Genomic DNA, 14,649 nt, shown 5'->3' with positions numbered 1-14,649 from the left:
AAACAGGACCAACCTTCCGTAGAGCAGCAATGGCGTGGCCAAAGTTGGCTTTGACATCTATGCGGTCTCGGATCCAGGCTGGAAGCTTTGCCAGGATTGGTGGGCGGGCATACCGGTGGTCCAGGAGCACTATGCTGGCAAAATCCTTCTGGTGCCTGATGGCCCTGCCTGGACAGAAACAGAATTGGGGTAGAGTTACACCTCCACCACCGTATGTGTCTGCTGTGCCCCTCCCCCGGCTCAGCCCTGAGACCGAGGAGATGGCAAGTAGGATTCCTCTTCCCTGTCACCCTTCTCCAGCCATCCATCTCAGGAGCCGGGAACAGACCCAGGCTTACCTATAGATTGGTTGACAGCCTTCATACAAATATTCTCCATCAAGGACTTCCTTGGGCGGGCCTGCCCTGGGACTCTGGGCTGGAAAGGGCAGAGGAGATGACCCTTAGAATTGTTTTCGTGCCTCCTATCCGAGAAATTGACACTGGCCGGCTCTGGAGCGAGATAGGTAGGCTTCGTGGACACCAGGCCAGCAGCTGATAGGATGGACGGTGTTATGGAGACGCTCGAGGGTCTGTAGAAGCAGCATCCCGTCCCTCCAGAACATGTCACGGGGGAGGGGAAGGCACAGTATGTGGCCTTGGTATCTCAGCCCTACGCGGGACAAGTCTTCCTCCCTACTCCTCACCCTCTGGAGTAACAGGGGTACTCACAAGGGTCTTGTCCAGGTAGGCCATCTTCTCCCGTAGCTCAGGAGACTTGATGTTGGGGTAGGGCATGCCCACCATAACCACACACCTAGGGCAGAGCACACAGTGCGGCTCAGGCTCTCGCTGCCCAGGATGAAGGGCCAGTTGTCATCCTCTGCCACATCTTCCACTCCTCCAACCCCCCTCAAGCTGTACTCTATGATTCCGCCTCTCCCTCTCCACCCAGCACTACCACCTGGAAATTTTTTTCAGCTAAGAGATCCACCTGAAGCCAAGGAATTAAGTCCTAATAAAATTAGGGTCTAATTTTCCACGGGTCTCAGAGTTGCCACACATACCCTTGTAGCTGCCAGCCCCGGGCGGTCTGCCTGGTGCAAAGTCAGAAGTCACCGGCTGCAGGCAGGAGCGCAGCTGCTTGGAGTGAGGAGTGATCAGGTGTCAGGAGCCCCAGGAAGTAAGTCCACCACTTACCGGCCAAGGTTGTCAGAGAAGTTGATGCCTTCACTCATCTTCCCACCAACTACGGAGAGCAGCAGCGCCCCTGTCATCTTCCCTGGCCTCTGGCCACAGCTCTGCAGGAAACACCAGCCCCGGAGTTGCAGACCTTGGATGCCACCCAAAATAGATTCAGCTGCCAGCCCCACACGCTCTCTGAACCCAAAGTCTCAGAGTTATGCTCTCACCTTAATGCACTTGGAATACTCAGTCAGCACCTGCTCCACCTGATTTGCTCTCTTGGGTTCCTGAAATATCTGAAGGCAAGCAGATAAGGTTTCCCAGAAAAGGGTTTCAGGACTCCTGGGTTTCAGGTCTGCTCTCAGCCTTACATTTTTCCAGACGGGGGACCAGAGGATCCATAGTCAGAGGCTCTGGAAAAACCCTCTAGGTACAGTGATCGGGGACTCCAAGTGGCAGGGGAAGAGCGCTCTAAGTCCCACTCGTTAGGCCTAACCATCTGATTTGATGTGTGTGAGAAATCCCAGGAGGAACTTGGTGCCACTGACAGCGGCAGGCTCTAGGGTCACTCACCTTTTTCCTGACAGCCATGCTGCCCAACAGGCCACTCTTCTCCCACTGGGCATGGACCTGGCTTAGGTAGTCATAAGAGGGGAAGAAACAGACCACCCCTCCAGGGACTATGGTGCACAGGTTACAGAGAACTCGGCCCGTTTCATGCATCTAAGGAAGACAAGGAGCCCTCCATGGAGCCATTCCTGAAGCCAAGCCAAGAGGCTTCCTACCCTTCCCATAGGTAACTGTGGCCCGGCAGGAGGCTATGGCCAGGGGGCTCCCCGGAGTGGGAAACCTGCATTGGAATATGCCACCCTTCCTACCAAACCCCAGCCCAGTGACTGGCTGCCTCTGGGTCACCTATCACAGCACGAGCACACCGGAGCCAAAAGCTACTCATAGGTATGTCACTAGGTCCTTCCTCCCTCCAACTTTCAAAGCCCAGGTGGGCAGCTGGGGATTTAAATATACCTATGACTAACTGGGCACTGAAGCCCAGACACCCTAACACCTGCATCCCTGCCCAAGGCAGAAGCCCATATAAGCAAATGGCAAGAGAACCAATGGAATAGGCAGCTTTCTCAGGCGCTCCACCCAAAAAGGATGCCTGGAGTCTTGGGGAGAATTACTTAGCAGCCTAAGGGATGGGAAGAAGCACACACCCTCCCTGATAGACACCTGGCTACCGGTGCTCCTGTGTAGCTCTGATGGGGGACCCCAGTGCCTGCACGCTCAGGAGAAGCAAAATGCTTATTATCCGCACCCCAGAAATGACTCTCCTGTCCTAGCAAAGGCTGCTACTAACCATCTGAGGCAGCTCTCTCGTCTGGTATGTGAATTCCAGCTGCTGGTTGGAGGGTCCATTGGTGAGGATGAGGGGCAGGATATTGCTTGGAGGTATCACATGACCTGGTAAGACCCAGAGAGGAACTGAAAACTGGACAATACCCTGTTCCTCAGGCAGAGTCCACAAAGCACTCCCTAACCCTTGTCTTCTAGACTAAGTAACAACTTACAGCACCACCACTCATTTTCACAAGAAAGATGGGTAATGCTCTGACCGCTACACTCCCTCCTCCACCCCGTCAGAGCTGGAGAGACGCAGCATGAGAGCATGAAGGTAAGTCAGCCCACAGAAAGCAAAGGGTAAGGCTCCCATCATGTGGTCTCCTCAGTCCCTGGGCCTGACGGGCAACCCACTCCACCCCGGCTTGGATCCTCACCACAGGAGAACTCCACCACTCGCTCAGCTTTCACCCCAGCACATGTCAGCAGCTGGTCCCGAAAGTCAGACACCTGCAGACCACAACGTCAAGGCTTTTTGACAGGAACCCCAAGCTTGAGCAGGCAAGGGCCCTGGCAGGGAGGGGATGAAAGAATCACTAGGGAAGACAGACTTGGGCAAGGAGACAGCAAGAACACGAGAACAGAAAAATGAGGTAAAAGGAAAGGATGGCAACAGAGTAACAAAAAATAAAATGTGATGACATCCAGTACTGGCAACCTCATTGACACTATCTGGGAATAGCCAAGGGAATTCGGCAAATATGGCACAGCAGTTCTACTCTGGCCACATGTCAGAATCACCAGAGGGGGTGAATCCTCTCACCTTCCCGCACCTTTGGCCTACACCCCAGCTCTTGTAGGCATAAATATATTTTCAAAAAAAAAATCACGAGGGAGTTAAAAAATATACATACATGGCTAGGCCCCATCCCCAAGCACAGAACAAGAATCTCCAGGAGGGCGGCCTCCCTGGTGGTGTAAGGGGTTAAGGCGCAGCACTATGAAGCTACCCGCAGCCACTGCGGCACAAATTCGATCCCCCATCTGGCCAGGGAGCTACCCACATGGTGCAGCAGACCTCTCCTGACTCACACGCTGCTCCTCTCAGCAGTGTCTTTCAGTCAATCTGCCTGTTCTGCTCCCCACTGTCTCTGGTGAGTCCTCTCACTCCCCTCCCCACACCTCTGGCCTGTACCCCAGTTCTTGGATACATAAATAAATCTTAAAAAAAAAATCTCCAGGGGGAGGACATGTGAATTTGTATTTTTAAATAAAGTTTTCTATTTGCTAGGTGAAAAACCTGTATGTGTGACCACTTTGTGGAGAAACGGGCACTATGACACGTGGCTGGGGACGGACAATACAGCTCCTTCTGGAAGGCAATTTGATAATACCCTAGATTAACATTTATCCTGGCAATTCTGAATCTAGGAGTCTCCCTGAAGACAGAGCTCCATCAACTACCTAACATGCACCGGGGCAGTTTTTGTGAAGTCACTTTTTTTTGTTTTGTTTTTAAAGATTTATTTATGCATACAAGAACTGGGGTACAGGCCAGAGGTGAAGAGAGGCAAGAGGATTCATCAGAGACTGAGTGGGGAACAGAACAGGCAGATCGACTGAAATACACTGCTGAGGGGAGCAGCAAGCAAGTCAGGAGAGGTCTGCTGTACCATGTGAGTCAGCTCCCTGGCTGGGGATCGAACTCTTGCTACAGTAGCCGTGGATAGCTTCATAGTGCTGACAGTTAACCCACTGCGCCACCAGGGAGATCCCTTTTGTGAAGTCATTTGCGATAGGAAGGCTGCCTTTCAAGAGCGGACGGATGAGTAAGCTACATTCCACCCACCAAACAGGACTTGCAGTGCCGCACTGATGCAGCACGATCACCAGGAACAGGGGTAACTAGAAACATTATGCTGCCTTTGACTAAGTGGAAAAGGGGAGGAAATAACAAGAGTTCACACATTTGTTTCTTTTGCGAAAAAATTGAAAAAAAAAAAAAAAAACAATGGAAAGTCAAACCAGGAGCTAATAAAAATGATGACTGTGAGGATGGAGAACAGGATGGACGTGAGATTTTCTAGCTTTATCTTCTTAAACTGTTTTGATATTGAACCATGTACATTTTACATTGTAAAAGAGCTAAGTAAAAAAAATAAAAAGGCAAACACTAAAATGAAAGCAAACTGAAACCAAGAGCCTCACAGTATCAAATTCACAACACAGGTGCACAGAAAAATCCTCACTTCACGTGACTTTATGTCCTTAGTGACCACACATCCTTAGTGGGATACAGGCTAAGGGCAAAGACATGCAGCTTCAGTGAGTACTTTTATGGTCAGAAGTGATATTGGATTGGCTGTGATAGTTTTGAAACTAAGTATACTGTGGGACAGAGCAAAAAAGTAATTAGTTAAAATGCAGCAAGAGGGCCTCCCTGGTGGCGCAAGGGGTTAAGATACAACCTGCGAAGACTGCAGCCACTGCAGCACCAGAAGGGTGTACTGCAACCAATAAGACCAAGTCAACAAAAAAAAAAAAGAATGTCAAGCCCAGCATTAGGCCTAAAAAGGCAAGTGCAGGCCTCCCTGGTGGTGTAAGGGGTTGAGCACAGCACCGTGAAGCTGTCTGCCGCTTCTGCGGCGCGAGTTTGATCCCTGGTCAGGGAGATGCCCACATGGTGAAGCAGACCTCTCCTGACTCGCCCGCTGCTCCCCTCAGCAGTGTATTTCAGTCAGTCTCCCTGTTCTGCTCCCCACTCTGTCTCTGGTGACTCCTCTCACCCCCCCCACCTCTGGCCTGTACCCCAGTTCTTGTATGCATAAATAAATCTTTAATAAAAAAAATACGTGTGTATATTTGAAAAACTATGCAGAGAAAGATTATAATGATATACACCAAAATGAATCTTTTTGCTCATGGAATTATGACCTGTTATTGACCCCATTTTTGCTTGTTGCTACTTTCTACAAAGAAAATACATATAAAATAGAAGTCCCACCTACGCTGCACTCAGGAAGGGAATGGCACTGAGGCACCCAAGTAAGAGCTGAGGCCCTGGGAAGGATTTTCTCCCAGGAGAGTTGGCTCCTGTGGCTATGGAGGCAGTGCCCTCCCACCCTAGTGACCGGCAGTGAGAGAAGACTGCGATGCCACCTGGTGGCCACTGCTTGGTCTGCTCAGGCCAACCCCTTCCTGGTTTGGAGGCCAGAGGAGGGGGAAGAGACCTGCTGTGCATCCTGCCCAATCCTGTCCTGGCAGCAGGACACAGAGGCTGGGCATGGGGTCTCACCGGCTGCATGGTGCCCCCTGCAATGACCACCGCACGGCATTCCTTCACCACCTGCGCGAAGTGCACAGCGGGGTTCAGGAGCAGGAACTTGAGGCTGCTCTGACTGAGGGTGTCTGAAAGAGACAGATAAAAGCTACATGGGGAGGAGGCAGGCAGGGTGCAGCCCAATAAATACTGAGACAATGGGGATCCCCAGTAGGATCCTATTTCATCTCCAGGACCACCTCTGAGGTAGACACTATTACTCTTCACATGAGAAAATAAGTGGAGAGAAGGAAACTGGTCCATGTCATACCACCCATAGGTGACAGCACCAAGACTCAAAGCAGAGCCCACCTCCCCACACCCAGAGGGCTGCACGGCTCCTCCCAGAACCTTGCCTGCGGCCGCCCACTACCCCAGCACCTAGGCAGCAGCCCTCCCACCATCTCTACCTCTTGCCCAGCCACAGGGGGCCAGTGAGCGCTACTTCCTGACTCTTCACCCTCTCCCGGGGAGATGCCAGGATAGCAGCAAAGAATGCTGACACGCCCCCGCTCCTGGTTCCAGGCCAGTCCTCTGTGGGTTACCTTGGTGGCTCAGGATGACCCTGCCATCCTGGTTGGTGGTTGTGAGCGCTGCCAGGAAGCCTTCGATGTGCATCAGCGGGGAAGCAGGCCGTGGCGCCCCAGCCTCTCCCTCCTCTGCAGGGCCCACAGGAGCTGCACAGAGCAGGAGGGAGGCAGAGGCTCTGGGGCCACAGGGAAGGGGGAAGGCCTCCCTGCAGCCAGCCTCCCAGGCTCACCTTCAGTCACCCCAGGTTGCAGGCTCTGCAGGAAGTGCTGAAACCCAGCCAGTCTGGGCTGCTCCCTGGAGGACGTGAGGACCGTGCCGTACCTCTCTGTGAAGCCGAAGAGCTGGAACCGGGGCAAGAGCGAGGGGAGGCATGAGGGCAGCAGCAGTGAGAGGGAAGCGGGGACAAGAGACCTCATTAGGCTTGAGAGCCACAGCTTACGCCTCCCCCCAGCAGCCTGGCAAGTGCCCTGCACCCCAGCAAAGTGGCTCTAGAGAGAAAGGAGTGGAGACAAAGGGGACTGTGGTTTCCAGAGGGCAGGAGAAAGGCCTGGTGAGGGCAGCTAGCAGGGCACGTCCAGATTCCACCCAGGACCCCCAGAAGAGGGGTGTGTACCTTCCTGCTGATCATGCTCTTTTCACAGTAGCGCCGCACCTGCAAAACCAAACCTTCTGTAGGCATGTGGGAAACCTCAGCAAGCTGGGAGAAGAGACCGCCGCCTTCTAAACCCCAGAGAGCACGACCCACCACCACCTCACGCGGAGCCCAGTCCGTGACCAGCCATGTGCAAGCGCCTTTCTGAGGTCACACCTCTCCCGCTGCCCCACACAGCACAGGGCCCTGCAAGGGAGGGACTGCATCCCGCTTCAGGCCTCATCAAAACATCCGACCCTCTCTAAAGGTGCTCAGTGGCAGTTATGTACCCCTCACTGTGACATATCTATACTGGATCTTGAAGGATCAAGTTAGTTTTTAAAAATGCTACAAGTAAAAGCATAGAGGAGGTAAAGCCTGGAGCTTGTCTGGAGTATGTTTCATGGGTATGTACAAAATGAGTAGCTTGGAATGCAAGAGGAGGAGTTTGGAGACTTTCAAGATTTCTGAAAAGAGCTCTAGCTTTCCACTCAGACTCACTATGGCTGCCACTAGGATAATGGACCAAGACGTGGCCCATCCACACTACTCAGCCATAACGATTATGAAACACTGCCATTACAGCAAAACGAAGGCATTCGAGGGAATTGGGTGTAGCAAAGCAAGTCAGAATGACAAATATTGGGCATAATGAGCAAAGTACAATATAAAAACTAGCAGACATTAATTAATGAAGTGACGGTTCTGAAGTTAAAGGGCGGTGTTGGGGTAAATGGGATGTGGAATATTATATAAAATTTTAATTTCTATCTCCGTGCATAATGAGACATTAGGGAAGAAATTTACAAATTAGAAATATTCTCAGGTGATCAAATTTCAGGTGAGTCGTACTCTCTAGTTTATCACAAAGGCACACAGTAATAATCAGTAATAATAACAAAGCCATTTTTATTCTGGGGGAAGACAAACACATTGGGCAATGAGCATTTCCCTTCAAAATAAAAAAAAAAAACTGTACTTCCGGAAGAAATTACACAAATTATACAACATTCTTTGATATTCTACTTGTATTTGTTTCCCAACAGATTAAAGAAAAAAAATGCATGTCTAGCAGGACGGCGCCTGGCACGCGGTGCTCGGTTGATGCTCGCTGGCTAACTGCCCTGATTCACGATCTGTGAAAAAGTGTGGCACAGAGGTTGTGTGGATGTTAAAAAATGAAAAGGAAATTTACTAGATTGCAGGTTGTAGAAGATAGGGGGTGGGGGGAGCCAAGGAGAGCAGGAAGAAGGCAAGAAGCCAAAGGAAGCAGGGAAGCCGCACTGTGGGTTGAGGCAGTGGGACTAGCTTGAGTGCAGGTGGGTGGGCAGGACACTGTGGAGACAGGGCAAGCTGGTCTAAAGAAAAAGGTCAAGCAGAATAGCAAAGAAAGAAAGGGGCCTTCCTGGTGGTGCAAGGGGTTAGGCACCGCACTATGAAGCAATCCACAGCCTCTGCAGCACGAGTTCGATCCCTGGCCGGCCAGGGAGAAATCCACATGGCGAGGCAGACCTCTCCTGTCTCACCCGTTGCTCCCCTCAGCAGTGTATTTCAGATAGTCTGCCTGTTTGCTCCCCAGTCTGTCTCTGGTGGATCCTCTCACCCCCTGAATCTCTGGCCTGTACACCAGCTCCTGTATACGTAAATAATCTTTAAAAAATAAAAATAAGAAAAAAAAGAAAAAGTAAAGAAAGAAGGATTCACACTGGCTCTGCCCCACTCTGCTGACTCATTCCTGTGTGGGCAGCGTCCTTGGAAGGTAACCTCTCTGGCACCTCAGCTTCCTGAGCTTCTGGCTGGTGATGGTACATCCCCCACCTTGGTGTCACAGAACCCGGTCCAGTTTGGAACACAGCAAGTGCTCTGTGTTGCTAGCAAACTCCAGTCACTGAGGTTGTGAGTTATACGATGAAAACTATACCCCAATTCTGGGAAGGCATATATATATAGACCCAAAGCAAGTTATCACCCCGAGGCCAGCAGGGGAGAACGAGAAGGGTCAAGCAGCGTGGCCCTACTGCGTGCTCATCCACTTTGGTCTAATAGCAGGAACATGCTCATGAAATTAACTTCAAAAATCCTGGAGACTGTGCCAGAAGGAAGATGGAGGAAGGCAGAGGACCTGGGGATCCCCACTTGTGCTGATTAGGTATAAGGAAAGGCACCTTTTTCTCAGCCACCCTTAGGACCCTTCAACCAGAGACTGAGGATTGTTTTTCCTGCTGACATGTTCTTTTGTTGAAGGAGTAAGTACTTTCCATATATTTGTAGATCCTCTCAAGTGCTTGAGGACAGAAGTAAATTTGCCTTTTTTGTTTCTTCCATAATCTTAACAGTGTTCTGTCCACAGCCAGTGACAAGAAGGACATTTGATAGGTTGACATTAAAAAGATGAAAACCCTACCTTGAACAGGTTGATGTTGTCTATCTGGCTTTGAAAGAGAAAGTCATTGATGGTCTTCAGCTCTGTCCCTGCGCATGAACAAAGAGCCTTGGAATCCTCACTCTGGAGACTGACTCCCAGGTCCCAGAGGTGAACTCAGGAACTTGTCAAGGCGCCCCTGGCCGTCTGAGGGTAGCCCTCTTACCTGTCTGCGACAGGCTCTGTGTGTTGGGGTTTTGCTTTATATTCCCTAAAAAGGAGAATTCAAATAGGTCAGGATGGTGGGCCTCTGCTCCCCTCCCAACACTACCTTCTCATGACGCTCTGAAGAGCATTTTTTCCCCCTACTTAGAGCACCCACACAGCCAGCCCACAGAGGGGGCAGGAGGGCCAAGGAAGCCTGAGAGTGACCGATGCACATTGCCTGCGGAGCCAAAGCCTTGTGCTCCCAGTCCTGTCACAGCTCCTCCAAGGAGGCATGGGCAGGGCGACCACCCCATTTCATGCAGCAGATGCCCAAGCTACATGCTGATCAGTGGCAAGGCAGGCATGGAAGTAAAGTCCAACAGGAGGCGAAAGCCCTCCAGAAAAAAACCTTCCCTCCTAGCCCAGTTGTCTGAAGCTTCAACTGCTATAAAGTCTTCAAAGGAACTGCCATGTAGGAAAGGAAAGGGATGTGGCACAGACTGGTGCAGAGTCACGTGGGACCCAGGGCAGAACTCCAGTCCCTCTTCCCAAGTTCACCAGCCACAGGCAGGTGACTTCCGTGCTCTGAAGTCCAAGAATGAGGGTCCGCATGCAGGGCTGCTTTCCTTAGCACCCCACAGGACGGTCAGTGTGTACAGACTGCCGTACATTTATGCTGACATCATAGTTTATCACTTTGACCTGGAGCAGGGGCTGGCTAAATAAAAGGATTCAGAATAGGATTCTGAAAAAGGACTTACAGTCAGACTAATTTAACTGAGCTATAAAAATAACTTCCCAAATCGATGGCCATGACAAACTGGAGAACACTGGTGTCTTGACTGACGACCAGGGAAGAGTCTTGTGAACTTAGGGATTTCATTCTGGGCCTAGCTCCTCCAAGCAGGCAGGGGCTTACCACCGAGCACAGTCACAAACTTCTCCAACAGATACAGGATCTGTTTGATGTACATCAGGTTCTTGGCCTTTAGACGCTTCCTGAGGAAAAACCCATGGACATCAAAAGGAAGTACTCCACCAGTAACTTCCCTTTTAATTCCTCCACCCCGAGGCTTTTCTGTTTGGTGTCTCTAAAACTGATCACAAGCTATACTTTCTCCCAGAAAGAAAGGCTAGCTGTGGCCCAAGGCCTTCACCACCAGTTCTGAGCATCCTCGGCTCACGTGGATACACCATGATGAACCATGAGGTGAGTATTATGTTGGTCCACACGAGTTGAACCTGGGTCAGAAAGGGAACCCTAGAGCTTCCTCCCAGAGGCTGACTTGGGGCTGCTGAAGCTGAGTGGAATGTTCCCCCCACCCCTCAGGAGGTACTATCTCACCCATAACGTTCCATATACTGGAGCAGCTGGGAATGGGCCTGGCAGAGCTGGAGAGAGATAAGAGAATGGATGAGAAGGCAGTCTAGGCTCTGGGCATGCCATCAACAGTGTGCCAGTGACATCTCAGATTACACCTAGAAAAGCCAGCCCAGAACACAGTTGGCGATTAAGGCGAGGAAAGCAGGGCTGGTAGAAACAAAGGTTGTGCATCTTAAAGGCCCTGAGGTCAGGGACAAGAGCAAAAGGCTGAACCTCTCAGTTAATTCAATCTCCCTGTAATTCCTTACTGAGTTGGAAAAGATGTCTTGCTGACTCGGAGTGCTAGTTCAAGGTACCATCACATCCTGGGCTAAGACCAACCCAAGCTTTGGTTACTGAAGGGGGACAGAGGGGTTGTCACAGGGGCTTCAGGGTCAGAAATTCAGGTTCACGTTATTTGCTGTGATTCATACACCTATGAATCATCAGGTTCAATGTAAAGTCGGTTACCTGCTCGATGTTATGAAGATGAGAGGCAGAAATAGAAGCAGAGCACCACCGTGAGATGAAAACCCCATGTGGTGCTGTAATAGGCACATTCATAGGTTATAAACAGTAGCTTCCAGAATCTTGAGCATTCCTCAGTTAAATCCCCCAAACCATCATCAATACTAACATCCAGTCACACAAGGACCCGTGCTTCTCTCATGCCACCACCCTGGGCTACGGAGAACGAGTTGGCAGCATCCAGGGCTGGAGGGACTCAAGATGACATAGGCTAGCGAAGAGCAAGGCGATGAGCCACGTGAACTGAGCTGGGTCTCCACAGTTCTCAGATCTACTGGGAAGCCCGAGTTGACCTGGCTGGTCACTGCCTGGCCTCAGTGCAGCCTCAACCAAGCCCCATCTCCAGAGGCATTCCAGGTCCAGGCTCTCAGAGAAGCGAGATCTTGTTGCTCTGCCTCCTGGCAGGTCCCAGCTCAGAGCGGCCAACCTACCTGGGAACCGCTGACCTCGGTGCTGTGGATGCTGGTGATGGTGTCGATCAGGTTGTGTGCCTCGTCGATGATCACCACCTGGCCCTGCAGCCGGATGCCCGCCGCCTGCCGGGTGGCTGCGTGCAGCAGCATCTGGTAGGGCAGCACCACCAGCTGGAGGAGGAGATGCAGCCACCTGAGCAACAAGTTTGCCCAGCCGACTCAAGTTCCTGATGTGAAAAGTTTTACTGCCTGCCCAGAATGTGCAGCGACACTCGAGAGAAAATACAGCACAGTGCTATGCTTCGAGCCACTCTTTCCTTGCAAGTTTTACGTAGATCAAAGTTAAAACAGCAAAACGGTAAAAACTGGAGCCGATCTGGCGTCTGACAGACCCTCGGTGGGGGAAGGGAAGGGGAAGGAAAGTGGAACTACTGGGGTTTAGGCCTGTCCATGCCCCACGGCACCAGTTTCCTCAAACATCATCAAAACTACCAGTTGGCCAGAAAGCAGCCCTGGATTCTGTCCTGAAGTGATTTTCCTAGCCTTGTTTTTCTGGGCAAGTCACTTAACATCTCTCACCATTTCTTCAACTGCAAAATAGGCTCAACATACTATTAAATGAGAGTTCAGGGTAACACAAATGCACCGTGGAAATTTTTTTTAGATGTCGTCTTGATGATTTCCCAGTTGAAAGAATCGTGAGAAAGTAAACATGCAGAAATCTGAAACTTAAGGCCTAGGTTTAGAAACTGGCTCCATTACTCTCTTGTTATGAGAAAACAGAATTCAGTTAACATTTCTGGGCTCCACTGTCCTCATGTGTAGAAAGTAAGTAATACTGCCTTACTAGGACACTATAAGAACAAAATCAAGGTGAAAAGACCTTGAAATATCAGGATCACACAAATTTTCATGACATCTTACTATATTTGCACACAAGTGTCTACTGCACAAGCACTGCACTGTGGCACAGGCCCTGAGAAAGTCATGAGACGACTGTGAGGGCTGGGCAGATCCTGGAATCCTCTGAGTGACCACACACAGCGGCATATTCAGAAGCATCTAACCACCATTAAAATTATAACAGTTCCTTGTATCTTTTTAAGATCTGCTTAAACTTTTTCTTAATTATACAGGATTCTCCACCAATGACCTCCTATTTCCAAAAGCCACACAAATTAAGAAAGTAGCAAGGAAACAGTTAATGCGCACCCACAAAGACAATGCTATCATTTAAAATCTCTTAAATTCAGTTTTTCTATTTAAAGTTAATACTCATTATGGCAAGTCCAGACAAGACTGGAGCTCATGGGCTGCATTAAGTGCTCAAGGCAGGAATAGTCACTCTGAAAGGTCGTATGGCAATGGTCTGCCACTCCCTCACCCACTCCCCATTTCTCCCTGGCATCACTCGTAGGGCACTAGGAACACACATTCCTTCCTGGCTCTTATCTGCTGTCCCCCAATAATGCCAACTGTCCTGCAGCCCAGAGCTACCAAGGGACCTAGGGCCACCTCTGACCCCACATACCTGGAGAGAGGGGTGATGTGCCATTAGTGTGCAGTGTGCCAGCCAGTCCAACCAAGGCTGGTCACCTTTCCCAACTGAAAGGACTAAGGAATCCCTCAGGGCCCAGGCCACAGCAAAGTCAAGAGCTACAGCCGAGCCCTCCAGAGTCTTCACCTGGGCTGCTGGAATGGCAAACCGGCTCCCATAATAGGGGCAGGCCCGGGCCTCCTTCCCCAGGGTCACCAACTGCTCGATGTCCTTCACCTCCACCAGGACCTCGTCTCGGAGGAGCTGCAGCTGCTCGTAGCTGTAGAAGGGGCAGGTGGCACGCTGCTCCTGCCGGCTCCGCTTGGGCTTCTCTACCTCCTCTTCCTCAGCTCTGATCTTGCTTCCTGAGGTGGCACAGGCAGAAGGGGGGCCAGGCAGAGAGAACAGTAACTGTCCACAGGACCAGGTTCTATCCTGTTAAGACCCATTTCCGTGAGGCAGAGCCTATAAAACCTGTCCAAGGAATGCTTCTGGTTCTCTGGTATTTCATTTTGGATTCTCTAGAAAAAGCCCATTTTGGATTCTCTTATCTCAAGGTCAGGATTTTGGATTAGATGCTGACGGAGACTGAGAACTCCTTTTCCCAGGGAGAGGAACTTTAGGAAGGAGCCAGGGTCTGTCTGCTCAGCCATCATTTCCCTGCAAAATGCTGCCTTTACCTCCCCTTCCACCCACAATCTTTCCCACACTGTCCAAGGCTACGGTCTCAGAGGCTCTTCCTACATACATCCCAGTGGAACGGGGGGTACCGTGCTTGCTTCTCTGCATCTCCATGCACCGGTCATTAATGAGCTGCACTGAACCCAAGTTTTTCACATCTTCATTTACACAAAGGTTCTATAAGGCAGAGGGGGAAAAAGGAAGAGTCAGTGGCGCTGGCTGAGTGACATAAATACAATAACCCACCAGGGCTACCCAGCCCAGCCTTCTCCGTTTCCCCAAGACCAGGAAGTTTCAAGGAAAGGACTCCCTACTTCCACCATGGCCTGCCTCAGTGGGACCCACACCTTTCCATGCCTGGAAGAGGAAAGACAGGCCCAGGGCAAGGTGTGAGATGCACCTGGGCAGACACACTTTGCCTCTGTTTACCTGCCGGGAGCCCAGGGAGACAACCCGGGTGTCCTTGCCAAAGGGGCTCTTCTGCACCTCATGCACAAACTGGGCCAGCTGGGAGTGGGTCCGACTGCAGTAATAAATCTGCTCAGAGGAAAAGCAGAGGAGTTCAAAGAGACT

General features: G+C 50.9%; 1 protein-coding gene across 4 annotated transcripts in view; it reads right to left on the bottom strand.

The window, feature by feature from the left end:
* Positions 1-14,649, bottom strand: part of DDX11 (DEAD/H-box helicase 11) — a 35,732-nt gene that overhangs the window by 3,305 nt on the left and 17,778 nt on the right. For all 4 annotated transcript variants that reach the window (XM_054696542.1, XM_037514561.2, XM_037514560.2 and 1 more), the window contains 20 exons: positions 14,506-14,613; positions 14,166-14,253; positions 13,543-13,760; positions 11,877-12,029; positions 10,900-10,946; positions 10,474-10,553; positions 9,574-9,618; positions 9,390-9,457; positions 6,968-7,006; positions 6,584-6,695; positions 6,369-6,500; positions 5,800-5,912; positions 2,942-3,014; positions 2,524-2,627; positions 1,737-1,886; positions 1,391-1,459; positions 1,179-1,279; positions 711-795; positions 339-417; positions 14-168 (listed from right to left, as the gene is read on the bottom strand). In XM_054696542.1, the coding sequence (XP_054552517.1) occupies positions 14-168; positions 339-417; positions 711-795; positions 1,179-1,279; positions 1,391-1,459; positions 1,737-1,886; positions 2,524-2,627; positions 2,942-3,014; positions 5,800-5,912; positions 6,369-6,500; positions 6,584-6,695; positions 6,968-7,006; positions 9,390-9,457; positions 9,574-9,618; positions 10,474-10,553; positions 10,900-10,946; positions 11,877-12,029; positions 13,543-13,760; positions 14,166-14,253; positions 14,506-14,613 (2,019 nt within the window). The remainder of the gene's footprint in view (positions 1-13; positions 169-338; positions 418-710; positions 796-1,178; positions 1,280-1,390; positions 1,460-1,736; positions 1,887-2,523; positions 2,628-2,941; positions 3,015-5,799; positions 5,913-6,368; positions 6,501-6,583; positions 6,696-6,967; positions 7,007-9,389; positions 9,458-9,573; positions 9,619-10,473; positions 10,554-10,899; positions 10,947-11,876; positions 12,030-13,542; positions 13,761-14,165; positions 14,254-14,505; positions 14,614-14,649) is intronic.

Source organism: Talpa occidentalis, unplaced genomic scaffold, assembly GCF_014898055.3.
Source record: "Talpa occidentalis isolate TD23 unplaced genomic scaffold, MPIMG_talOcc4v2.1 talOcc4.16, whole genome shotgun sequence".
NCBI classification, from domain to species: Eukaryota; Metazoa; Chordata; class Mammalia; order Eulipotyphla; family Talpidae; genus Talpa; species Talpa occidentalis.
This window is presented reverse-complemented; position numbering and strand designations above follow the sequence as displayed.